The following is a 26,745-nucleotide window of genomic DNA, read 5'->3' as shown; positions in this document are numbered from 1 at the left end:
GGGGGAAATATTCCATGGCCACCAGCTCCAAACCCACCTTTTCCACTATTTGATGCATCAGACTTAAGACATACTGAAGAGCAGATCCGTTGAACTTAACAGGCTCAACTATTTCAAGTCTGCTGATTTCAACAGGTCCACTCTTAAATATGACAGAGTTGAACACAACCCTCAGTGCCCTAAACCATGAAAGTGGTCTTTCATTGCGCTTTACGTGGGGCTACCTTTGAAGGTGACCAGGAAACTACAACTAATCCAGAATGCGGCAGTTGACTGGTGACTCAGAGTGGCCGCCAAGACCATATAACACTGGTCCTGAAAGACCTACATTGGCTCCCAGTATGTTTCCAAGCACAATTCAAAGTGTTGGTGCTGACCTTGAAAGCCATAAATGGCCTTGGCACAGTATACCTGAAGGAGCATCTCCACCCCCATCATTCAGCCCGGACACAGAGGTCCAACTCTGAGGGCCTTCTGGTGGTTCCCTCACTGTGAGAAGTGAAGTTACAGGGAACCAGGCAGAGGGCCTTCTCGGTAGTGGCACCTGCCCTGTGGAACGCCTTCCCATCAGATGTCAAGGAAATAAACAACTATCTGACTTTTAGAAAAAATCTGAAGGCAGGCCTGTTTAGAGAAGTTTTTAATGATTGATGCTTTATTGTATTTTTAATATTCTGTTGGAAGCCGCCCAGAGTGGCTGGGGTAACCAGATGGGTGGGGTGTGTAATAAATTATCATCATCATTATTATTGCCAACAATGGTACCATGGCAAGGCATTATGAAATGCACAGAACAGCTTTAAACGAATACTGGAAAGGATGTGATGGTTTGGGTACCACAAAATGTCTGTGATGGGTGTGATGAGTAATCAGTATGTGATGGCAGAGGATGGCTAAAGAAATACAAATCATCACTCACCATCCCTTTATCCATCCTAGACTTTGTTCAATATTTTCACAATAACCTCTTGTGTGAGGTACTGATGGCATATGACATGGGTAGGCAAACTAAGGCCCAGGGGCCGGATCTGGCCCAATCGCCTTCTAAATCCGGCCTGCGGACGGTCCAGGAATCAGCATGATGAGTAGATGAGTAGATTGTGTGCTTTTATTTAAAATGCATCTCTGGGTTATTTGTGGGGCATAGGAATTTGTTCATTTCCCCTCCCCCCAAAAAATATAGTCCGGCCTCTCACAAGGTCTGAGGGACAATGGACCAGTCCCCTACAGAAAAAGTTTGCTGACCCCTGGCATATGAGCTTATTTTTCAAAAGCAGCATGAAAAATATATAGGGTAGCTTTGAATGACCCCCATATCCATGGTTCTGCGATGGAGGGGTTTTTCAAACTGTTGCTCTTTTCACGTGGGATTCAGTCGCACACCCAACAAATTCAAGTCTGCAATAAGTCGATCGGGAGGTCTTGTGTCAACAAACCACCTCCCCTAAAAGATTGGACTTTTTGTGATAAGAAATGCGAAGGGAAAACGTACTGGAAAAGGTGAGGTTGTGCTTGCTTTGATGCAACATCGTCTAACACTCCTGCTAGCAAACCAACATGAATTCTCAATATAGGCATCGTTGTCTAATCTTTCTGCAAACGAATCAGGACGAACGCTCAACAAACAGGTTGCCTGGAAGCACCCTGATTGGCTATTCAGTGAGTGGGTGGAAAGACTCACACTGGGGTATATGGTCTGAAGACCCACCCACCTACTGAAGCTAAGCAGGGTTGGGCATGGATGGTGCCTGGATGGGGGACTGCCTGGGAACCACGCTGCTTTGGGTTTCCTGACAGAAGAATGTTTCACCTTTGGTGGACGTGCCCAAGGATTAAGGCGTACTGGGAAATGATTTATAATGAACTGAAAAAGGTATTTAAGTATACCTTCTTGAAGAAACCAGAGGCCTTTCTCCTGGGTATGGTCGGCCAATTGGTGTTAAAGAAGGATAGAACTTTTTTTATGTATGCTACAGCAGCAGCTAGAATACTTATCGCAAAGCACTGGAAGACGCAAGATTTACCCACCCTGGAAGATTGGCAGATGCAAGTAATAGACTATATGGAATTGGCAGAAATGACCGGCAGAATCCGAGACCTGGGAGACGAAGCGGTGGAAGAGGACTGGAAGAAGTTTAAAGCCTACCTACAAAAACATTGTAAAATATATGAATGCTGAGGACATTGAAAATGAAACGAAGGGGTTCTAGTGATTAAGATAAATAAGAGCACAAAGGGAGGGATAAAGGATGAAAATGAATAACGAATGATCTTGCTGAATTAATTTTTTAAGTGGAATACAAGAAAGGGAGGCGGGTGGAAGTAAGGGAAATAAGGTTTTGAAGGTTACAAATTTGAAAGAGAGTTTGCTTTTATGCTAAATTTTCTTTTTTTATGTGTCTTTTCCTTTTTTCTTTTTCGTGACATTTGTCGATTTTTGTTGGGTTTGTTAATTTTTTTCTTGTGTAAAACTTAATAAAATATTATATATATATATATATAAAGAAGAATGGCAATAAAATAATTAACTAACCAAAATACAGCTGTCTGGCAGTTTTGTCAAACCAAAAGCAGCCTCCACCAGAAATGGCTTGCGTTCAGCATGTACACGGAACAAGATTCTTCTGCAACTAAACGTTCTAACTTCTGGGTTTCTTAATCCTGTCAGTGTTGTTGACAAAGAGAAGTGTGCTTTTGCAGTGATGCTTGTGTGTGCTTAAAAACAACAACACTCGTATTTATAGTGACTTAAAAAAAATTACTCAAAGGAAAAAAGGAAAGGAAAGAAAGAGGTGCTGTTTAAGTAGGTATTTATGACTGATTGCCTTATTACCTGGGACTTAAATCAGTTTTACTTTAAATTGGCTCCCAAGACGAATATAGAACCTACAGTGGCTGCAAATTCTTTCCTGCCTTAATATAGCATTCACATGGGGGTGGGGGGTTGGAAATGAGAGAAAGCTCAAGTCTGGTGCATTTTGGGGCATTATATAGATAGAAGGGATGCTGTGAGGTACTTAAAGGACTTCGAGCACGAACCCATGGCATTTGCATAACGTTAGGGTCCAGAATTTTCTGGATATAATACTGTAGTTTGCAGTCGGAAGCGGTGTCCGGGTGGAAATCACCCCCTCTGGAAAAAATGTCAGGGAAAATCAGGACGTATGGCAAGTCATGTCAGCAGTGTCGTTTTTGTCAATTTTGCTCAAAAATAGCTCCAAACTGCCACCCCCCCGCCGCCGCCAAAAAAAGCTCAACAATTTTGCAGGGGGAAATTGTGTCCGGATTTTAACTTTTTGAAATACAGTGGTACCTCAGGTTAAGAACTTAATTCGTTCTGGAGGTTTGTTCTTAACCTGAAACTATTCTTAATCTGAGGTACCATTTTAGCTAATGGGGCCTCCTGCTGCCGCCACGCGATTTCTGTTCTCACTCTGAAATACAAGTTCTTAACCCGAGGTACTATTTCTGGGTTAGTAGAGTCTGTAACCTGAAGCATATGTAACCTGAAGCATCTGTAACCCAAGGTACCACTGTATGGCAACCCTACATAACGTTTGAATATTATTTATTTACTTATTGCATTTATATCCCCTCTCCCAAGGAGCCCAGGGCAGCATACATGGTGCCCCCCTCCTCATTTAATCACAAGAACAACAACAACCCTATGAGGTAGGCTAAGCTGAGAGGCAGTGGCTTGCCTGAGGTTTACCCAGTGCGTTTCATATCCGAGCGGGGATTCAAACCCTGCTCTTCCAGGTCCTTGTCTGACATGCTAACCACCACACTGGCTCTCATATGCTGCTAATCGTATGCATAAATGACTTGGGGAAATGAAGAGGTCAGGTAGGGCACTCATCCTTCCTATAAGCAAATTAATCAAATCAAATCAAATCAAATCAAACTTTTAAAAAGGTGAAAGGGCAGGAGTTCCAGGATCTAGCACAAAGGACCACCTCCTAACAACGTCTCCAATCTCATACAGTGGTGCCCCGCAAGACGAACGCCTCGCAAGACGGAAAACCCGCTAGATGAAAGGGTTTTCTGTTTTGGAGGCGCTTCGCAAAACGAATTTCCCTATGGGCTTGCTTTGCAAGACGAAAATGTCTTGCGAGTTCCTGTGGGTTTTTCCCCCCTCCCCCCTTTTTCTAAGCCGCTAAGCCGCTTATCAGCTGATCTGCTAAGCTGCTAAGCCGCTAAAAGCCGCTAAAAGCCGCTAATAGCACTAATCCGCTAAGCCGTCAATGGGCTTGCTTCGCAAGACTAAAAAACCACTAGATGAAGAGACTCGCGGAACGGATTAATTTCGTCTAGCGAGGCACCACTGTACAAGATCTGGTTGTGTGTGTGTGTTTTTACTGAATGCTGATGTGCTGTATGTTTTAGGAGTTTATTAAGATGGGCACATTTTCTTTCTTTCTTTCTTTCTTTCTTTCTTTCTTTCTTTCTTTCTTTCTTTCTTTCTCATTTTTAGCTGCCTGAATCCTACAACGCCTGCCATCACTCCCCAAGGACCTGCTGAGCTTTGTATGATGTGATGTGATGAAGCATTTTTTTGAGAAGAAAGGAGATTGAAATAAACTGCCCCCGGGCTCTGCTGTTGGGCCTCCCAGTAGGATATGTGCAAACAGGATGCTAGAAGAGATGGACCCCCCCCTCCAGTCTGATCCAGCAGAGCTCTTTGAATGCTCATATGGCTCCTCCAAGGTGCTTTAAATCAGATACACTTTCTTTTTTTTGGGGGGGGGGGTCAAGCGACAATCTGGTCTTTTCATAATGATAATTGGTCCGCCTACAGGGAATAACTAAAAGTATAAATGAAAGGCTGCACTGATTTTTCTACTGCTGTTACCATACCATGTCTATTTTAGTGTCAATAATGATGAACACCATGGATATAGAAACAAATGCTGTACAATGGCCTTTTAAACTCTCTCTCTCTTTGTGTGTGTGTGTTATTTTTCTCGTTGGTTACTATGCTATGTATTTTTGTGTTTTTATATTGCAAACCGCCCTGTGACCCTTGGGTGAGGGGCAGTCTAGAAATCTAATAAGTAAATAAAATAGAAATAAATAACTATGGGATATACAGCCCCTGACTCAGAAGCCTAGACCGGGATTCAACTCTGGAGTCCCATCAGCAGAAGTCCCACAATTGGCTCACAGTCAGCGGTCAGGAGTGTGGGTGACTTGCAGAAATCAGCTGGTTGTTTGCCACACCTCAACCTCTGTGATAGATCAGCAGAACATGGAGAACCCCAGAAGAGTCTTCAGAGATTTCCTTCTCCCGTCACACAACTTATTCTAGGGGAAAACTCCTCTCTTGCACAGTTCAAAGTAACAAAGTGCTTATTGTTTCCAGACACAAGACAAAGCTAAGTACTACGATCTAGTAGGGCTGGGAGATATATCCATATTTCGACCAAAACTGGTTTGAAGACCATATCGTGATAGCAGATATTGGCTAAGAGACAAATGATATACTCAGGTGTCCCAAGAGTGGACTCACAAACTGAATACACACAAACACATCCCCACCTCCCTGCTTGCAGAAAATCATCACATAAAGGAGAATACTAAGCTAGAGTCGTTTTAGTGTTGGTCAACAGTTAGCCCCGGTAGAACTTAGCAGGGAGGAGAATAGGGAGAAAACTGGGGTAAGCCTTCTCTGACTATCATTGGTTCTGACGCTGCATACTGTTTTTCTCCCTCTCTGCTTTCTGCCTTTCAAGTCCCAACGGTCAACGGCCACTACTGAACGAAGCTGTAGATGGAAACCGATACCAATCCGAGAGGAAATAAAACCCTACAGTTAGAAGTCATAATAGCAGCCATTCTTCACAGCTCTGGAACAGAATGCGGTGGGTAACATTCACAGCCAAGAAACTTCAGGAAAAGCAAATATTTCAGAAGGAATCTCCTCCAAACAAAGAAGAGGTTATGGAGGACCAAGCAAAGGCCTTCCTTCAGAAATGTGCGCTTATGAAAACATCACAGCTCCGTAGGGTATGTCCCAGAAGCTTGAAATGAACTGGGCAGCAAATTGGCACATGGTTGGGGCTTAGAAAAATCTAGCAGCTTTGACATTTCTGAAGTTCTCTCCCCACTGCAAAAAAATAAAAATTCTGTTGCCATTTGCAATATCTGCATTTTTCTGTTTGCCTGTGTCAGGGTTATATACTTAGTTTATCATTTTGAACGAGATGTTCACGAGATAAATTTGCCTCCACACAGAGAAGGGTGGTGGTACAGCTGAAATGCTGCAATTGTTTCAACTCTGCTCCCAGCAAGAAGCAGATTGCAAAACGTGGCACATATAATGTAGCTTTTGAACCCGTCAGCTGTTGGTGAAAAGAAAGCACAAGCCCTTCTTCAGAACGGTTTCCCGGAGGAAAGGTTATTGGCAAAGTTGCCTCAGGGTTGAGATTCTGAATACCGTGTGCAGATGCCATCTTGCACTCAAGTAATCGCTTAACCCCCCCCCCCCCCCGCTAACCTCACAGAAAACACCAGATCAACATTTCAAATTTTTAAAAAGATATACTGTTAAGGTCCTGGTGTTTGTTTCACAATGTTCAAGGGAGCCATTGTGTTCTGAAATAGAGAGATCCATCATGTTCTACAGAGCCTGGGAGTTTCCCATCATCTGTTTCATTAAATGACATCTAGGGAAACAAGGTTGTTGTGCTCATTGTGCTTTTAGTAGAGAAAATAATACAAAAAGTGGTTTAGGGTTACTTTAGACCTAGTGAGCCATACAACGGAATGGTAAAATAGGTAAAGGGACTCCTGAACATTAGGTCCAGTTGTGGCCGACTCTGGGGTTGCGGCGCTCATCTTGCTTTATTGGCCGAGGGAGCCGGCGTACAGCTTCTGGGTCATGTGGCCAGCATGACTAAGCCACTTCTGGCGAACCAGAGCAGCACACGGAAACGCCGTTTACCTTCCCGCCAGAGCGGTACCTATTTATCTACTTGCACTTTGACATGCTTTCGAACTGCAAGGTTGACAGGAGCAGAAACCGAGCAACGGGAGCTCATCCCATCGCGGCGATTTGAACCGCCGACCTTCTGATCGGCAAGTCCTTGGCTCTGTGGTTTAACCCACAGCGCCAGCCGTATATAAACGTAAATGCATACGTACTTAAGGCACTTGCAGATCATGGGTTCCAACCATCTAATTTAGGGGCGGTGGAGTCTTTTAGTTGTTGCTCTTATTAAGCAAATTGGAGTCACAAACCCTTGCAAGCCTACTGTGGATAATTTAGCAAATGGCCTGTGCGTGTTGATCTGCCCATCCCCAACTGAAAATATATGGACAATGAACTTTAGACCAGTTTAGCTGCGGAGTGATTTGAATTTGCATTTCATCAGCCCTGCCACTACAGTGGTGCCCCGCAAGACGAATGCCTCGCAAGACGGAAAACTCGCTAGACGAAAGGGTTTTCCCTTTTGGAGGTGCTTCGCAAAACGAATTTCCTATGGGCTTGCTTTGCAAGACGAAAATGTCTTGCGAGTTCCTGCGGGTTTTTTCACCTTTCCCCCCCTTTTTCTAAGCCGCTAAGCCGCTTATCTGCTTATCCGCTAAGCCAATAAGCCACTAAAAGCCGCTAAAAGCCGCTAAACCGCTAATAGCGCTAATCCGGTAAGCCATCAATGGGCTTGCTTCGCAAGACGAAAAAACCGCTAGACGAAGAGAATCGCGGAACGGATCCTTTTCGTCTTGCGAGGCACCACTGTATAGTCAAACTGGAACCTAGAATTTAAGAAAGGTGGGGCAACATACAACAACCTCTTGCAACAACTTGCTGGTTCTTCGCCCTAAGGACTTAGTCCAGGCCACAACACTGAAAACAGACTCAGGCCTCAAATATCTGAAAGACCACCTGCTTCCCAAGCTTGACTTGGCTCCATTTCTAATGAGACAGTTCACTGTCTACGGTGCAGATACCCGAGGACAAAACGCCAACAATTCATGTATACATATTGTTATTGGCATCCATCTGTCTCAGGAGACAGTGAGCCATTTGGGGTAATTTTGGAGTTTCAGCGCCTGCTGTGGCTGGCAAGAGTGATGAGGGAGAGATATTTTATTGCAGATACGAAGGCGACTGCTTTTGCTGCTACATGTGCACCATGGTGTTTCTTCTGCCTCTTCCCAGCAGTCATTCTGCCTGCCTGGCATATATGGGTAGGCAAACTAAGGCCCGGGGGCCAGATCTGGCCCAATCGCCTTCTCAGTCCAGCCCGTGGATGGTCAAGAAATCAGTGTGTTTTTACATGAGTGTGTCCTTTTATTTAAAATGCATCTCTGGGTTATTTGTGGGGCCTGCCTGGTGTTTTTACATGAGTAGAATGTGTGATTTTATTTAAAATGCATCTCTGGGTTATCTGTGGGGCCTGCCTGGTGTTTTTACATGAGTAGAATGTGTGCTTTTATTTAAAATGCATCTCTGGGTTATTTGTGGGGCATCAGAATTTGTTCATCCTCCTCCCCGCAAAAAATAGTCCGGCCCCCCACAAGGTCTGAGAGACAGTAGACCGGCCCCCTGCTGAAAAAGTTTGCTGACCCCTGTGCTAAGCCATACTCAGAATAAGCCCATTGAAATAAGTGGAGTTGATTACCAGAAGCCCATTGATCTCAAGCCGTCTCATTTGAGTATGACTCATTCAGAAGCAACACCCTGTCATTCCTTGTAGAGAATGCAGACAAGCAGGGGTTGGATCCATTACTAGCATGCACTTTAAAGGGGAAAGCTGCAGCTGAGACACCCAAAGCGAGATTGTACCCAGGTATGTATACCTAAACACTGAAGGGTATTGTTAAAATCGGCCTCAGAAGTTGCACTGATTCAACCCCTAAGAAAGCATTTTGCCTCATTCTTTTCAAGTTCGTTCCTCATCTGGGCATGATTCTTGATAGGTATCCAAATAAACCGTTTTGGGAGGAGCATTTTGGATACCTAGCAAGCTGAAAGGCTGCAGCTTATTGTCCTTTGTGGGAACCTGTGAAATCAAGGCAACAAAACAGTTTCTTCTGTTGGCACATTGCCTTGAGGCCTTAGTCTGGGTTATGGCTAACTCCAATTTGTTTCTGAATCACAAATTCTCTCTCCTTACATGGGCAAAACTCTCTCTGACTTATGCTTGGCAGAGGACCAAGCAGAGTCTTTGACATCTAACAAGAGAGTTTTTCCAAATAAATAAAATTTCGCGCAGTGTGGTCAAATCGTCTCGACAACACAGAATGGCTTAATCTTGTTGCAAAGCGATGTCGGCTCATTGGTAATTGGTCTCTTTCTTCATTTACTAATGCTACGTACTGAATAAAAGGGGCCCACCATTAACATCCCAATAGCTTGCAGGCAGGGGATGCAATCCTGTATCCCTCCAAAAGGGAGTTATATTCCAACTCCCACCAGTTCCAGCCAACATAGCCAATAGGCAGGTTTGATGGGAGCTGCAGCCTGGCATCTAAACAATGACTACCATCAGTGCAGTTCAGAAAAAATAATAATTTTTATCATCTACAATACTGTCTTACTTATTTCATAGTACAGTATGCTGATTGTTGCTTTCATTTTATGGATCAATGGACTCGTTAGATAGTAAAATCCATGTTGAATAGCTGTTTTAGGGGTTGTTTTTAAAAGTCTGGAATGGATTAATCCATTTTGCATGACTTTCTATGGGAAAGTGTGCCTTGGTTTTGGAACGTTTTGGTTTTGGAATGGACTTCCGGAGCGGATTAAGTTTGAGAAACAAGGTACCACTGTACTGCCCCATAAGCACTTGAGAGGCAACTGTTCCACCTCTTCCACTTAAAAAATCTGCATGTCACTGTAAACCATGGTTAGTGGTGGAGTGTGACCGCCTAACTGGGCACTCCTGTTCCTCTCTATTGCTATGCAGAGTAAACAAACCGTGATCGCTCCAAACAAACCACGTTCAAGAACAATCAGTGGCTACAGATTGTGGTTACTGGGAAATGAAATAAACCACGATCCTTGGTTTGGACCTAATGCTAAACCAGGGACTGTGGCTTGCTTCTCTCTCCAGGGCCAGCAGGAAGAAGCGCAAAGCGGAAGTGATCAACCCATGCACAGTACGCTATTGGTTTATGGCTGACTGTGATGTACAAATGGGAGCCCTGGACGTGGAAAAGCCGAATGTTTCAGTGAGAAGGTGAGCTCATCATTCCAAGGCGGCAGAGATCTGTGACAGGACTGTGATAGCATGTCTGAATTGGTTTACTGTGGCATAAACTCTAATGGTCTCATAAGCTGCTTCATCAGTTTCTTTAAGACACCATTAAAATTTTCTGCGTCTTTGGCCTCCTGGCCCCATTTCCCCTTGATTTTTGAGCTGGCAGGTTTCTGAGCTGGGAGTCTCTTGGTATTCAAACAGCACAAAAGGCAACCGAACAATGACATTTCTTGGTGTTTTTCTTCTCTTCTGGCTCCTTCCATTTTAAGATCAAATATTTACTAACTGGAGTGGCACTGAATACCAAATTCAGTGACCCCTAAGCTCTCATTTAATGGAATTTTTCTGGTCCCCAAATGCTATTAAACTGTACATTGTTGTTACTGTGTTTTGCTTTTTTTATTTTAATAAAAAAGACCTGAATTTCTCCGTTTTCGGTGGCAACACGAGCTTGCTCATTTGCTGTGGTGCACGATTGGTTGAATGACGTTTATTCTGAACCAAAGCGGGGTGGGGGTGGGGTGGGGAATCATGCAGGTCATGTGGTTTCAACAAAGCAGAAAGGAACAATGCCAAAACTTAATAAGGCTTTGCAAACAGTCGTTTCTGTGTTTTGTTAGGTATTCTGTGCCGTTTGCAATTTGTAACAACTCCTGCAGCCACATTAGGAAGAAAGAGAAGCCAAGCTTGGAACGGGACAGTATATCTAAATGAGAGGAAAACAAGAGGCATGCAAAGGTACAAAAGTTTTTCTTTTAATAAAGAAAAAACAATGTATCAAGAGCTCTGCTGGATCAGGAAAGGGTCCAATCCAGTCCAGCATCCTGTTCTCACAGTGGCCAACCAGATGCCTGCAGGAAGTTTGCAACATAGCTGTCAACCTTTCCCTTTTCTTGCAAGGAATCCTATTTGGAATAAGGGAATTTCCTTTTAAAAAGGGAACACTGACAGCTATGGTTTGCAAGCGGGATCTGAGGGCAACGACACTTTTGCTCCTCAACTGTGATTCCCAGAAACTGGAAAGTGACCTGCTCACAAACCTAAACCATATGCATTTATTTTCACATCCATCTTGGGTAAGGGGTAGGAATGGTCTTTCTGAGGAACACGAAGTATCAGATTTAATCAGCGCTCTTTTTCTAGGAAAAGAGGTGCCAGAACTCACCACAAACACCTCACCCGTTCTCTTAGAATGGCAATAGCGCCCAGAAACTGAGTTCCGGCAAGTTCTGGCTAAAAGAAAGCCATGGATTTAATCTGTCTGGGGGCTGTTGTTGTTTTTTGGTAATCCGAAAGCTAATGCAGAAACCTCTACAGGTTCTTACTGTAGCTTTCTACAAGAAACCAGAGGTCAAGATTGTTTTGGGAGATTTTTGCTCGTTTCCGGGAGATTTTAAAAGCTCGCTGTTCACTAGCGAATGAAACTGCACACATTAACGACGGGATTTTTTTTTAAAAGAGCTTTTTATCCTGTGTGTACAATACTTTCCGCTCGCCTCCTTTTTTAAACTAGGGAGTGGACAAAATAATAATAATTAATAGGTCTTTTCTTTATCGAGGTCATATAAGAGGGATCTCTGTGAAGGCTTTTGCCTGGAAAGTCATAGACTGGATGAAAGAAGAGGGGGGGGGGAGGAGGAAAAGAGAGACCTGAACATGGCGGCTGTGTTTTATGATGCGTTCTAGGGTGTGGCGAACCAGTTCCCTAGATGTGGACATTCTTGGCAGCGAAAGTTGTGCAGCCTGCAGGGCTGAATATCTCATACTTTTGAGAGTGCTTTGGGGCTGAAGTGAATGAGGAAAGCTTTATCTATGGGCCAGCCTCTTTGTGTGTACACATGTTCGCATTGCACGGCTAGCCCAGTATGGCGAAAATGCAAGCAGAGGGGCACAAGGGTGGAAAGCTTTTTGAGTACGGCCACAGGGCACATGGGACTCCCTGTTTGGCTAAGTGTGCCTTGTGATGCAGCATGAGCTATAAAAATAGGCCTGAATGTGGTGGTAAGCGATGCATTCCAAAGATTCTTAAATCCTCTGTCTCAGGAGCTACAGAGGCACCCAGGGTCTGGGTTGTTGCCAAGAAGATGGGAGTGGTTGAGACATTCAGCCCTGGAAAAACTTTGCCTGGGACTTCCTAAGCTCCTACCCCAGGGGTCAGCAAACTTTTTCAGCAGGGGGCCAGTCCACTGTCCTTCAGACCTTGTGGCGGGGCCAGACTATATTTTGAAAAAAAATAATGAACGAATTCCTGTGCTCCAGAAATAACCCAGAGGAGATGCATTTTAAATAAAAGCACACATTCTACTCATGTAAAAACACGCTGATTCCTGGACCATCTGTGGGCCGGATTTAGAATGCAATTGGGCCAGATCTGGCCCCCGGGCCTTAGTTTGCCTACCCATGTCTTAGTCCCTAGATCTGCAGTTGCAGGTCTACAATTCGTAATTTGAGAGGAGCTCAGAGGACACAATGACTTCCCAGGGTCTGACCATAGCCTATTCGTGATGCTGATAATTTTGTTTCTGATCAGGTCCAAAGTTCTCTTCACCACATGGCCAGGAAGATCTTAGGAATGGGGGGGGGGGGTGAGGCGACAACCCCAAACAAACAAACAAAAATCCCCCCTGAATCAAGGCACTCCCTTTTCCCCACCAAAACTGGTGGCATGCAGTGAAATTTTTCATAGGGGAACAGTTAGGATCAGAGGCACCAGTTTGTGAAGGCAAAGGGGGGGCGGGGAGACAATGTCATGTGTATGAGCATCGTGCCCCCTTCCCTGAGCTGGGCAGAAGCTTCCTCGGCTTTGGGAAGGAGGCACCAGACTTTAATATTGTAATATTCTAATTTAATGGGAACATTTCAGGGACTAGCCTAGCTCCCCATGTCCACTGACTGCATGCCACTCACCAAAATTGATCTCTATTGCCTGGATTCTTTTGAGAGCAGTAAGGAACTCTGAGAATTGCCATTAAATGGGTTTCTAGAAAACACGGATATGAAAAGCCTGAGCAATTAAAAAAAACAGCAACCAACCATATTATATTCCTGTATCTTTCTTCTTAAGAATCCTGTTATCTTGGCAGAAAAGCACGTTGCCAACTCTTATAACACCAATGCTACCTTCCTTCTTTTGCACTTCTTCAGCTTCTCTCGTGACCTTTTAAACCTAAAACCTACAACTCCCATCATCCCTCGCTAGCAGGGCCAATGGTCAGGGATGATGGGAATTGTAGTCCAAAAACAGCCAGAGACCCAAGTTTGGGAAACGCTGGTCTAGGGCATTCTTTCTCAACCTTGGGTCCTCAAAAGTTGTTGGACTACAACTCCCATCCTCCCTAGCCAAGCAGGGCCAAGGATGATGGGAGTTGTAGTCCAACAAGGTCTAGCTTTGGTGTGTGTTTTTTTAAAAGTCTATGCAGAGCCTTTGATATGGCAGCGATATGGAACACTTCAAAGTTTGCTCTCGGGGCAAAGCATTAAAAACTGGAAGGCAGAAGCTGCTAGCGTGCCAGGATCCTTTTCCTCCTCTGGTTTTATAATACTGAGAACTGCACAGGGAGCAGAACAATGAGCAGCAAGGTGGAGCCTTTTCCTCCCTGAGGGAAAGGACCGGAGGTTAGCGAGCTAGCGAGCAACCTGTGCCAAATGTTTTCCACCAGGCCTGCTTGATTTATTTAAAGTATTGTCATCTAACGGTGCAAGAGACATTTAACACGAAAACATCGTTGCACACATACCCCTATATTAAACTTGGCAAAATCAAACAGCTTTCTTTCTCTTCTCAAAGCCTCATGGTCTGCCCCCCCCCCCCATTTTTTAAAAGAACTGAGTGGAATGTCTTGTATAGTTGATTCAAATTTAGATTTTGTGCAGTCCAGTCCACTGCTAAAAAAGGGGATGGAATGCGCACTGCTGATTCTATTTTTAAAAAAAAGACAGAGAAAAAGAAAAAAATTGGTTTTACAAGCAATTCTGCCCTTCAACTCCCTCGCCCCTTGAACTCCACTTCTGAACGGATCGGATTGGTCCTCAAAAGTTTACGACCGGCACTCTATCCAGAGTTAACAGTGTTGATACTTGAAAACAAGTCCAACTTTTAACCAGTAAATGGCCGGACTGCATTATGCAATAATTCTTAGCAGATTTTTTTTTCTACGCCTGGGGGCGTAGCTGCTGAAAGCCCTCCCACTGACTTAGAGCTCGTGCTTGAAGACTAGATGACAACTAGTGCGAAGAGAACAAAAATGTACAGCCTTGCAAATAAGTCTGGTAGTTACTAGCCTGACTTGCATGTGACACATTAGACACGTGACGCACCAACTTCCTGAAAGACCTGAAGAACCAACCCTTTTCCATTTCACAAATGCTTTGCTGCTTAGCTGCCTGGCAAACTGTGCTTGCTTCTCATGGGCAACACGGCAAGAGGAGCCGATCTACATGGAATCAGAGCAGAGGAGTGGGGAAAGGGATGCGGATGCTCAACCTCTGGATTTCCTGCATCATAGAACCATAGAGGTGGAAGGGACCACGAGGATCATCTAGCTCAACCCCTCACAATGCAGGCATCTTTCGCACAATGTGCGACTTGAACACACAACCCTGGGATGAAGAGTCTCATGCTCCGGGCTGGACTTCAACTCCCATCAGCCCCTGCCAGCATGGCCAATGATTAGGGAGGATGGGAGTTGGAGTCCAACATCTGGAGAACCACTGGTTCTGCATTTCTGGCTGATCCTGCCTTCCACAATTGCTATATATTGGATATATTGGAGTGGTAATCAAACGCACCATGGCAACTGTCCTAAACTCACCGTGGGAAGAATGAGATAAAAATGTAACCAGTAAGTCAAGATATTCTCTGTGTACACAACACTTTCAAGAATTAGCAAGAATAGCCCATACGCAAAAACAAACCCAAAACGCCTAAACACCCAGCATCAATGTACCGCCTGACATATTTTCATTTCTGCAAATCCCACATGCAAGAAAGCAAAAATGGGTCACTCAATGGAGGTGCTGGTTTGCCATGCTCTGAGCAAACTATTTTGGTATACAGTGGTACCTCAGGTTAAGTACTTAATTCGTCCTGGAGGTCCGTTCTTAACCTGAAACTGTTCTTAACCTGAAGCACCACTTTAGCTAATGGGGCCTCCCGCTGCTGCTGCACCGCCGGAGCCCAATTTCTGTTCTTACCCTGAAGCAAAGTTCTTAACCTGAAGCACTATTTCTGGGTTAGCAGAGTGTGTAACCTGAAGCGTATGTAACCCAAGGTACCACTGTATGCATATATTCTCAACAAACTGCAATTGCTGGAAAACGATACACGGAAGCCTGCAAAGATACAGTACTTGTTTCTGCCACTATTCTAATCTGCAACATACGTACCCCATGTGATTGCATTCTAGCAAAAGCGGAGATGAATGGGGTTTGTGTGAGAGCAATGATGTAGAAAATGGAACATCATCCGCTAAGCAGGGGGAAGGCGTACACAATACAAACATTTCTTTCAATGCTCATCCTTTTGATAGCTTTGGGCTGATTGGTAGCCTGCCTGTCTGCAGTTCTGGTGGGGAGGCAGGAGGAGAGAGCAAATCTTATAATAGATTCCTGATAAAATATTGATATACGTGGGAAAACAAACTGAATTTGAAAACCTTGCTTAATTCATTTTTTATTATTATTACAATACCTGGAACATGAAGCTGTGTTTTCACTCTCACTAACTACTACAGGATACTTTTTTTTTAGAGAGAGAAACAAACATATACAAACCCCATAAGAATCAAATCTCGGCTCTTTCATAAGCCTACTAGGTGCCTTAAGGAAAGGCATTTTCTCTCTACCTGAGCAGAATCTACCCCCATTCCTGGTTTGTAAAATGGAGATGATAACACTGACTTTATGGGGTTGTTGTAAGGATAACAGAGATGATACATTGGTACCTTGGTTCTCAAATGCCTTGGCACTCAAACAACTTGGAACCCAAACACTGCAAACCTGGAAGTAAGTGTTCCGGTTGGTGAATGTTTTTCAGATGCCGTACGTGCTCTGTTTTGAGTGTTATGTTTCCAATTTGAGTGCCACACTTCCGTTTTGAGTGTTACACTGAGGTCTGTCTTTTTTTGTTTGTTTTTTTATAAATGTTTATTAAGATTTTTTAAATACAAATGCAAAAATAATCAACAATATAGCATATATCATAACATATTTTCAAAACCTCTTTGGACTCCCTCACATCTCCCGCTCCCACTTACATCGTCTTAAATTTTAACCAGCAAATTGTCATCTTGTTTGTATTCTTAGGTCCCATTCTTTTAAATATAGTCTAATAGTTCTCCAAATGGTTTATATTTTCCTCAATCTACTTATCGTCCTAATTCCATCTAGTTTAGTGGTGGTCAATTATTTATGATCTAGCATCCTTCTTAACATTCAACCAAATTACAATATTTTTGTAAATAAGTCCTAAATTTCTTCCAGTCTTCTTCAACCCTCTCCTCTCCCAGATCTCGGATTCTGCCGGTCATCTCAGCCAGTTCCATATAGTCTATCAGTTGCATCTGCCATTCTTCCAGTGTGGGTAAATCTTGAGTTTTCCAATGCTTGGCGATGAGTATCCTTGCTGCTGTTGTTGCATACAGGAAAAAAGTTCTATCCTTTTTTGTCACCATCTGGCCGACCATACCCAAGAGAAAGGCTTCCGGTTTCTTGGGAAAAGTATACTTAAATACCTTTTTCAACTCATTATATATCATTTCCCAGAACGCTTTCACTCTAGGGCATGTCCACCAGAGGTGAAAAAATGTTCCTTCATTTCCTTTACATTTCCAGCATTTGTTATCAGACAAATGGTATATTTTGGCAAGTTTAACTGGGGTCATGTACCATCTATATATCATTTTCATTATATTTTCCTTCAAAGCATTACATGCAGTGAAGTTCAGCCCAGTGGTCCACAACCTTACCCAGTCCTCAAACATAATATTGTGCCCAATGTCCTGTGCCCACTTTATCATAGCCGATTTAACCATTTCATCTTGTGTGTTCCATTTTAACAGCAAGTTATACATTCTGGTCTGTCTTTTTTTTGCTATTTGTTTTGCGTTTTTGTTTTTGTGGCTCTTTTCGTTTTGTTTTTGTGACTGTGTGGAACCCAGTTCAGCTACTGATTGATTGATTGATTGATTGTGTGACTGCAGTACATTGATTATTGCTTTCATTTTATGGATCAATGGTCTCGTTAGACAGTAAAATTCACGTTAAATTGATGTTTTAGGGGTTGCTTTTAAAAGTCTGGAACGGATCAATCCATTTTGAATTAGTTTCTATGGGAAAGCGTGCCTTGGTTTTGGAACACTTTGGTTTTGGAACAGACTTCAGGAACAGATTAAGTCTGAGAACCAAGGTACCACTGTATATGGGTAGTGTTTCAAGTACTCAATAAAGGTTATGATCATAGCGTCTCTCCATCGTTTCTGGTATGGTCACCTTCAAAGGGAGGGTTCATATGACGCCTGCCATGTTGAAATATGGGTTGAAAAGGGGTCCATGTGGGCTAGCCCTGCTCCTGGGAAAATGTGTGCCATGGCCCTATGGAAATCATTCCCAGTCATCTGCACCTTTGGCTGCAGTGGAAAACTACCGTATTTTTCGCTCTATAGGATGCACCGGACCATAGGATGCACCTTGTTTTAGAGGGGAAGAACAAGAAGAAAAAAAATCTCCCCCTCTCTGCTCAGCGCCCCTTCAGCGAAGCAGCAGGAGAAATGGAGCCCCTTCCTTTCTCCCCCTGCTTGGCTGAAGTGGCGCTGCGCAGCTCTCCCTCTCTGCTGAAGCTAGGATAGTCTTGCTCTCCCGGCTTCAGCAAAAGGAACCCGAAGCCTGTGGAGCGCAGCGGGAACTCGCGCTGCGCTCCGAAGGCTTCAGGCAGCTATCCCTGAAGCCTGGAGAGCGAGAGGGGTCGGTGCGCACTGACCCCTCTTGCTCTCCAGGCTTCAGCGAAAGCAATGCGAAGCCTCTGGAGTGCGGAGGGAGCGCTCCCTCTGCGCTTTGGAGGCTTCGCGTTGCTATCGCTGAAGCCACGGAGCCTGCATTCGCTCCATAGGACGCACACACATTTCCCCTTCATTTTTGGAGGGGAAAAAGTGTGTCTTATAGAGCAAAAAATATGGTAGTTCTACAGGTATACCGATGTAGAGATCTTCTACCCAAAGGAAGAACCTAACTGAGCAAGATTTCTGGGCCCGCCCTCCTTTCTTGTAACTTGAAGCCATTTCAAGAGAAATTCACAGACTTCTTCAGCATTCCAGAATCAACAGCACGAGACTATCACTAAACGGGCAGAAACAGACACGCTGGCCAAGTGTTACAAAACACCAAGGTACAAATGTCACTTGCCAAAAGAAAATCTCAGTCCACAATGTAATGTTTAAGGGAATCACTGCTGTCCCTGCCGAGGGGACCTTGAGACGATGGCTGTCTCTTAAATCGCACTGAAAAAGGTTGAGGCAATTGTCATGACTGCAGAAATCACACTGTCCTCCTCGACTCCTTCAAAGACAAAGGCCTGAAAACGGCTGAGCTGTTTCTGGGGTTTGCAGTTCACCAACCTGTCTCGAAAGCAGTTACTTATTTAGGCGAGATGGCTGCCTTGAACTTTGGACATGGGAGTGGCATGTAGAAGTTCTCCCCGTGTCTTAAAAATGCAGTACTGGATGTAATCCTAAATATGGTCAACTAACAGCCCAAACTTTTGAATATTTGCTGGGAAATATGTCCCACCGGCCTCGGTGGGAGAAACTCCCTCAACATTTTCCACAGGGCTGCAACCTTCCTGTGGTATTTTCTTGCTGATAAGAAAATGTCAAGATTCCTGGGCACATGTCTCTGAGGCACGGAGAGCAGGTTTCTCATTGCAATCTCTCTGGCAGCGTGCCTGGGGTGTTCTTTCTGGGTGGTGGAAAAAAGAAAGCGAGAAAGTCGCCTGCTTCCTCGAGGGTCCAACACAGCCCATTGAGTTAGCTGGAGCAAACTCACTTACACAGCTCTGAAGCATGGCTCAGTATTCATTCCCGTAATTTATTCTCGACATCGTGCATAGATCTCTCTAAAAATGGGCTTCTTCCCCCCACCCCTTTAATAGCTTGTTAACTCGTTACATAATTCATTACTTGCTTTAAGCTCTTTGCAATTTTCAAAACAGGTTTTTTGTCACATTTCCTGCCTAGGAAAACACTAATCTGCAATTTGGGTGGGGTTGACATGTGTTTTTATTACTCTGGACTTTAAGCATCTCCTGCTGATTTTAGAAAAGAAACACCCCATACGTTATTATCTCTGACAAGACAGGCAGCTGACGCTGCTGTACATTTATGTACGAAAGACTAGCTTTGTCTATCTGCTCGCCTGTGTGGGAGTCACAGATGTGTGCTCTTTCCTACACCACAGAAATCTCTCAGCAGCACTGGAAAAAATTGTGTGGCTTCTCCTCTCTACACCAGGGGTGTGCTAGGGTGGTGAAGAGCCAAAATGTGCCGGTGTAATGTGGCAATTGGGAAGCAGGTGGCGCTGTGGTCTAAACCACTGAGCCTCCTGGGCTTGCCGATCGGATGGTCGGCGGTTCGAATCCCTGCAACGGGGTGAGCTCCCATTGCTCTGTCCCAACTCCTGCTAACCTAGCAGTTTGAAAGCACGTCAAAGTGCAAGTAGATAAATAGGTACTGCTCCGGTGGGAAGGTAAACGGTAAACGGTGTTTCCGTGCACTGCTCTGGTTTTGCCAGAAGCGGCTTAGTCATGGCCACATCACCTGGAAAACTATCTGCGGGCAAATGCCAGTTCCCTTGGCCAGTAAAGCGAGATGAGCACTGCAACCCCAGAGTCGTTCACGACTGGACTTAACTGTCAGGGGTCCTTTACCTTTAATGTAGCAATTAGGGCATGAAGAAGCTTTGGCCCTCCAGATGTTGTTGAACTGACTGACCGAACCCAAAGGGTGCTCATCAATGGTTCCTCTTCATCCTGGAGAAGAGTGACTACTGGGGTGCCACAGGGTTCTGTCTTGGGCCCGGTCTTTATCAACGTCTTGGATGATGGACTCAAGGGCATCCTGATCAAATTTGCAGATGACACCAAACTGGGAGGGGTGGCTAACACCCCAGAGGACAGGATCACACTTCAAAACGACCTTGACAGATTAGAGAACTGGGCCAAAACAAACAAGATGAATTTTAACAGGGAGAAATGTAAAGTATTGCACTTGGGCAAAAAAAAATGAGAGGCACAAATACAAGATGGGTGACACCTGGCTTGAGAGCAGTATATGTGAAAAGGATCTAGGAGTCTTGGTTGACCACAAACTTGACATGAGCCAACAGTGTGACGTGGCAGCTAAAAAAGCCAATGCAATTCTGGGCTGCATCAATAGGAGTATAGCATCTAGATCAAGGGAAGTAATAGTGCCACTGTATTCTGCTCTGGTCAGACCTCACCTGGAGTACTGTGTCCAGTTCTGGGCACCACAGTTCAAGAAGGACACTGACAAACTGGAACGTCCAGAGGAGGGCAACCAAAATGGTCAAAGGCCTGGAAACGATGCCTTATGAGGAATGGCTAAGGGAGCTAGGCATGTTTAGCCTGGAGAAGAGGAGGTTAAGGGGTGATATGATAGCCATGTTCAAATATATAAAAGGATGTCACATAGAGGAGGGAGAAAGGTTGTTTTCTGCTGCTCCAGAGAAGCGGACATGGAGCAATGGATCCAAACTACAAGAAAGAAGATTCCACCTAAACATTAGGAAGAACTTCCTGACAGTAAGAGCTGTTTGACAGTGGAATTTGCTGCCAAGGAGTGTGGTGGAGTCTCCTTCTTTGGAGGTCTTTAAGCAGAGGCTTGACAACCATATGTCAGGAGTGCTCTGATGGTGTTTCCTGCTTGGCAGTGGGTTGGACTCGATGGCCCTTGTGGTCTCTTCCAACTCTATGATTCTATGATTCTATGAACTACAACTCCCACCAGCCCTAAAACAGCACGGACACTGGCCTTGGATGATGGGAGTTGTAGTTCAGCAACATCTGAATCTCACTGAGCAACCTGGTTCACATGTCACACTGAACACAAGGACAAGCTGTCTGTACAAGAGTGCGCACCCGTTGCATTACTTCTCTCAAGCACGGTGTGCACCCTTTGAACGCTACGTGTGAATAATTGCACAAGTGCACAGCTCTACTGTTTGCGTGCACAAGCTGCACACTCACAAGCTGCTGAAGCACCCTTACATCTTTGCCTAGCCTACTTTACAGGGTTGTTGTTGTGAGGGTAAACAGAATGGAAAATATGCATGCGCACACACACATGCTACCTTGCGTTCCTGGAGGTCAGGCAGCATATAGACCCTGAGATCATCTTCTGAGGCCCTCCTTCGTGTGTCTCCTCCCTGAGAGGTACAGAGGTACGGAGGGTGGCAACGTGAGAACGGGGCCTTCTCTGCAGTGGCTCCCTATCTGTGGAACGCTCTCCCCAGGGAGGTTCTCCTGGTGCCTTCATTATACCCTTTTAGGCACCAGGCAAAACGTTCCTCTGTCCAAGCTAGCTCCACAGGAGCAGGCTACAGCGGGGGTGGGAGACATTTTTCAGCCTGAGAGTGGCATTGGAGGGTGGGCAGCATATGCCAGAACTGGGCGTGGCCAGAGGGGAAAGTGGGCAGAGCAATGAAAGGAAATTTCACTTTTGTAGTGTAGATAAGTTTCTACACCTGCCCACTGGATCTCTCTATCCCCTGTCCAGGCAAGCGAGAGGCATCATGCTAGTGGTGTAGCAATAAAACTAGCTAGCACATTTGCAAAGCTAAGCAGGGTCTGGCCTGGTTTCCAGCTGGATGGGAGAATATGTGTTGAGATTCCTGCATTGCATGGAGTTGCACTAGATGACCCTCAGCGCTCCCTTTAATTCTATGATTCTGTGATTATCACAGTTCAAGGACGTTCCACCCAGGCAAAAACATTCCAGGGGGTTTTGGAGCCTGGGAGACAGACAGAGAAGCTTAAGAGGGCTTCCACATTTGGACCAGAGGCCTGAGATGTCCCATTCGTGTTCTACAACAACAACAAAAAGTACCTAAGTGCTGTTGAAGACGAAGATGCTTTAGCACAGGGAGGAAGACAGATCTTGGGAGGAGAGCACTTGATAAAAACTTACTTACTGGATTGTCTATATTGCAGCATAATATATTTAGCAACATCAAATTGGAGGCAGATGCCCAGGAAACCAGAGCTCAAGTTTTGTACACAATGAAGAATGAGGCTTTATCAACAGGCACCGACGGCTGCAGAGCGACGGGAAAAGCTTAGGCCGGCTCAATGCATAAAGCCGTTGGGAGGGAAGGGGTGGGGTGGAGAAGCCAGAAGAATTTGCTCAGGGTGGCAAAGTCCATTAACTACTTTTTAACAGCCAGGATGTGGGGATGTAGGTGGTGCTGTGGGTTAAACCACAGAGCCCAGGACTTGCCGATCAGAAGGTCAGCGGTTCGAATCCCCGCGACGGGGTGAGCTCCCATTGCTCGGTCCCTGCTCCTGCCAACCTTGCAGTTCGAAAGCACGTCAAAGTGCAAGTAAATAAATAGGTACCGCTCCGGCAGGAAGGTAAATGGCATTTCCGTGCGCTGCTCTGGTTCGCCAGAAGCGGCTTAGTCATGCTGGCCACATGACCTGGAAGCTGTACGCCGGCTCCCTCAGCCAATAAAGCAAGATGAGCGCTGCAACCCCAGAGTCTGGACTTAATGGTCAGGGGTCCCTTTACCTTTTAACAGCCAGGAACTAGGTGTGACTGTTTTTTAAGCAGGTAAGTATACACATGCATACCGTGTTCTCTCTCTCTTTAATATTAAAAATAAATAAATAAGGTGCCCTGTACTCCTATCTTGATAAAAGTGCTGGGAGTACCAGAACAAAATGACCCCCGTGGGCAGCAAAAAGAAGAGGGTGTGATTCTCTGTACAGGTGAGCACTGTCACAAAGAAAGCCTTGCTGCAAAACAGGTGAAGGTGAGGCTTGAACCCATGCAAGGACTATGAATTTTTCAACGGCGACTGCTTTGCAGGAAGGGGTGGGGAACCTGTGGCTCTCTGAATGTTGTTGGGCTACAACATCCATCAATCCTGACCAGCATGGCCAATGGCAAAGCGGGGGGCGGGAACATCCGTGAGCCACAGGTTCTTCACTTCCGCTTTCCAAGTAACAACAGCATGGATAACTGTTTGTAAGTTCGATGCAAACTCCTGATCTTATTTCTCTGGAGGGTGGAGAAGTCCGATACTTCGATATCTGCTGACCACTGGCAGAACTACTCAGACAGAAAAAGCATAGAAACTGGGGAAGTGGTGGTTGTTGCTGGTTGTTTTTAAAACTAACCATATAGCAGATGCCATGCCAGTTTTTGAAAGAGAGGTTCATCTACTTTTAAAACACATTTATCACTGAACTCAAGCAAAGATGCATTTGCGGCTGCAGTCCTGTGTATAATTCACTTGGGAGTAAGACCCAGTGGGATTTAGTTTTGTGTAAACATGCACAGGACCAGACTCTAGGACTGTTTTGCTGGCTTAGCTGCATATCGGAGCTGAGGATCATTTGCTGCAAAGGAACTAGGTAGGATTCAGTGGGAGGCGTGTTCCATCGGCAGCACCAATCACAGGGCCAGCAGCTAACGGATCATTTTTTCCAGACTACATAAATAAGACCTGTGTTTGCTCAGTGGAATTTGGGAACACAGATCTGATGATTCATACCAATTTCAGTTTTGTGAGTATGGCATGCAGCAGGCATGATCTTTAAGCACTGAAAACTGGCAAGGCTGAGTTTCAGCCTTGGCTTACCATGGCCTCAGGATCCTGTTTTCTTGTCTAGACTCAAACCTGGAACCTGTGAGGCAACCATCAGGACTGTGCCTCTGAGCATGTGCTGATGGTAACCGCAGCACACATCTGGTGGGATTCCTGCTGCATTGGGTTTCCTAGCAAGACTTGACCACGGGCAAATATTTTCTTTTTGCCAGATCTTGGTGTGTGCGAGCAACGGTGAGTGGACGAGAGAGTAGGAAAAGCACAATGATAAATGAATACAGTCTGTATGACAGGAAAAGGACTGCTTGAATGACTAGTTAATATTCCACATTTCCTTCACAGAAATCAGGGCGTCGCAGGTTAGGTTAGGTTTTTGTAAACCGCTATGAGGTTTTCTACAGCCAAGAGGCATATGAATTTTAGGAAACAGGTTAAGGAAGTCTTTCCCAAACTTGGGACTCTAGTAGTTTTTTTAACTACAATTCCCATCACCCCCAACCACTAGGGATAATGAGAATTGTAGTCCAAAAAACAGCTAAGTTAAGGGATAGTGGTTGGCCTAGGCTTCCCAGCACACTTGATGATCCAGTGAAATTGGAACCTGGGTTTTGCCCGGGGTAGAAAGGCACTCTAACCATTGCACTACCCTGCCTCAGTGGTCTCTGGCAATTGCTGAACAGCAGCTGGCGGAACATTTCTCCGGGGCGAGCCTGTCCCTGCGGCCCCAATCTCCCCTCATCTCACTCCCACCCACAGAAGCCAACTCTGAGGGCCGAGGTCCCTTCGTCCCCACCATAAAGTATTTGTGGGTGTTGAAACCCCCCCCCAATTGATGGGCAGTGCCATTCAAATGGTGTCCATGTGCCACGTCTTGAAATCAATTATGTGGGGTGGGGCTTACCCGCCCCCCCTCCCCCAGTGCCAGATTACCAGATAGGAACCAGTAGGAACCAGTTTATGGGGACTTTTAGGGGCCCCGCGACAACAGATCAAAATAATATTGATTTGATCCCGAAGGAAAAGTGCAATCAAGCTTTCTTAGTTTTGGGAGATTATTTGCAAGCCCCCGAACCCCGCCCCCCCCCGGAACAGTTTGACTACCTAGGGGGTGCTGCCAATATTTTATTCGAGTTGGCACCCCTGTCCCCAGACCCCCGGCCCTTTCTCTCCAGATCCCCCACCCCCGACCTACCTGGAAGATGAGCACTTTGAAGTGGTTCCTGCGCAGCAGTTGCGCGTGGTTGTGCTCCAGCCGCTTCACCTGCGCGCACTGGCGGTCCATGCGCTCTCGCACCTCGCGCGTGTTGGCGCTGACCTTGCGCGACTTCTCCAGCAGCTTGGCCACCGTGTTGCTGGTGGACGTGTGCTGCTTGCACAGCTTGCTCAGGTCACTCTGGATGCCCTTGACGGAGCCCTCCAGGTCCACCTGACGCTGCTCCATCTTCTGCTGCTTCTCCTGCACCGAGTCCAACATGTTGACCAGCTTGTCCAAAAGAGTCAGCACCGTGATGGCGTTCACTTGAGAGCTGTCGCGGACCGCCTCGCCCGGAGCTCCCGGAGCCCCCGTGGGCCCCGGCTGCAAACTGGGGCTACGGCTGCCCGACGACGGCACCGGGCTGGGGCTGCCGCGATCCAGAGGCCCGTCGGGGCTGGACGGCGAAATGTAGGCGCTGCTCTTCTCCGCTTGTACCGCGTCCATCGCGGGAGGCTGCCCGGACGGCCGCTATCAGCCACTTCTGGGTGCTTGGCTGGCTGGGGGGGGGGGGGGGTGTGGTGGTGGTTGCCCTTCTGCTTGGGTGCTGCTGCTGGTGGGGCGACTGCAAGAGCAAGGTCCGCCCCGGGAGCGAGCGCCTTCCCCAAACCTCCCCGCCGTCGGTGGGACGCAAAACTTTCGCTCCTCCCCGACGCAGGAGGAAGCCCGGTTCTTGCACGGATCAGGCCTCCTGTAGCTTTAACTCCGCTCCTCTGCCTCTCTCTCTCGCCCCCCTTCTCCCAGCCCGTCCTCGCCCTCTTACTTTATGAGAGGAATGCCATATTTTCCCCATGACTTCATTGGCAAAGGCGGGGGGAAAAAACAAAACAGGCCCTGGACGGCCATTGGTGCAAAGCCTGTAAACTTTTCAAACGGGCTGCGGATGCAGCGCCAGGGACTCTCCCCCTCCCGCCCTCCCAATGTTCCTTTCCTGTGTTGGGTTTCTTTTTCTTTTTTCCTTTTTCCTTTTCTCCCCACCCTAAAAGAAAATGACTTTAATGGAAAGAATTGTTTGCGTTTGTCCTGAAAGCAAGGAAAGGGAAGGGGGAGAGAGAAGCAGTTGAGAACATCTTATTTATATTCTGCAAAGGGTTTTATTCTGTTCTCCTAAGTTAGCACCTCTGTCCTTTGCGTTCATGCCTCTGATGCAAAAGAACTTCTTCCCCACCCCCTACAAGTGGGGAGGTGCCCATGGTGGGCCCCCGGCTTGCTGGTGGGCTTCACAGAGGCACCTGGGCATGATGAGAACAGTGTGCCAAACCTGCTAGGCCTTCCATTGGAGCTGGCTTTTAGGCTTTTATAACTCTGGAGCAGCAGTTCTCAAACTTTTCTGGGTTGTTCGTACGTACCCATTCTGAGTGCCCCTTAAAGATAAAGGTAAAGGTCCAGCCATGACTGACTTTGGGGCTGCAGTGCTCATCTCGCTTTATTGGCCGAGGGAGCCGGCGTACA

At 45.9% G+C, this 26,745-nt stretch overlaps 1 protein-coding gene and 1 long non-coding RNA gene across 2 annotated transcripts in view; one reads left to right on the top strand and one right to left on the bottom strand.

The window, feature by feature from the left end:
* CAVIN2 (caveolae associated protein 2) overlaps positions 1–26,046 on the bottom strand; it is a 33,315-nt gene extending 7,269 nt beyond the window's left edge. Inside the window, exon 1 of the mRNA XM_079980833.1 lies at positions 25,234–26,046. Coding sequence (XP_079836959.1) covers positions 25,234–25,740 — 507 coding nt within the window. The 5' untranslated portion in view covers positions 25,741–26,046. The remainder of the gene's footprint in view (positions 1–25,233) is intronic.
* LOC307220568 lies at positions 4,334–10,588 on the top strand. Its single transcript, XR_013840929.1, has 3 exons — positions 4,334–6,006; positions 8,700–8,792; positions 10,059–10,588. It is a non-coding gene; the product is annotated as an uncharacterized lncRNA (long non-coding RNA).
* Positions 26,047–26,745: the final 699 nt, after the last annotated feature.

This window comes from Podarcis cretensis (assembly GCF_951804945.1).
Source record: "Podarcis cretensis genome assembly, chromosome: 1".
Taxonomy (NCBI): Eukaryota; Metazoa; Chordata; class Lepidosauria; order Squamata; family Lacertidae; genus Podarcis; species Podarcis cretensis.
The sequence above is the reverse complement of the archived record's forward strand: the minus strand, read 5'-3'. Positions and strand labels throughout refer to the sequence as shown.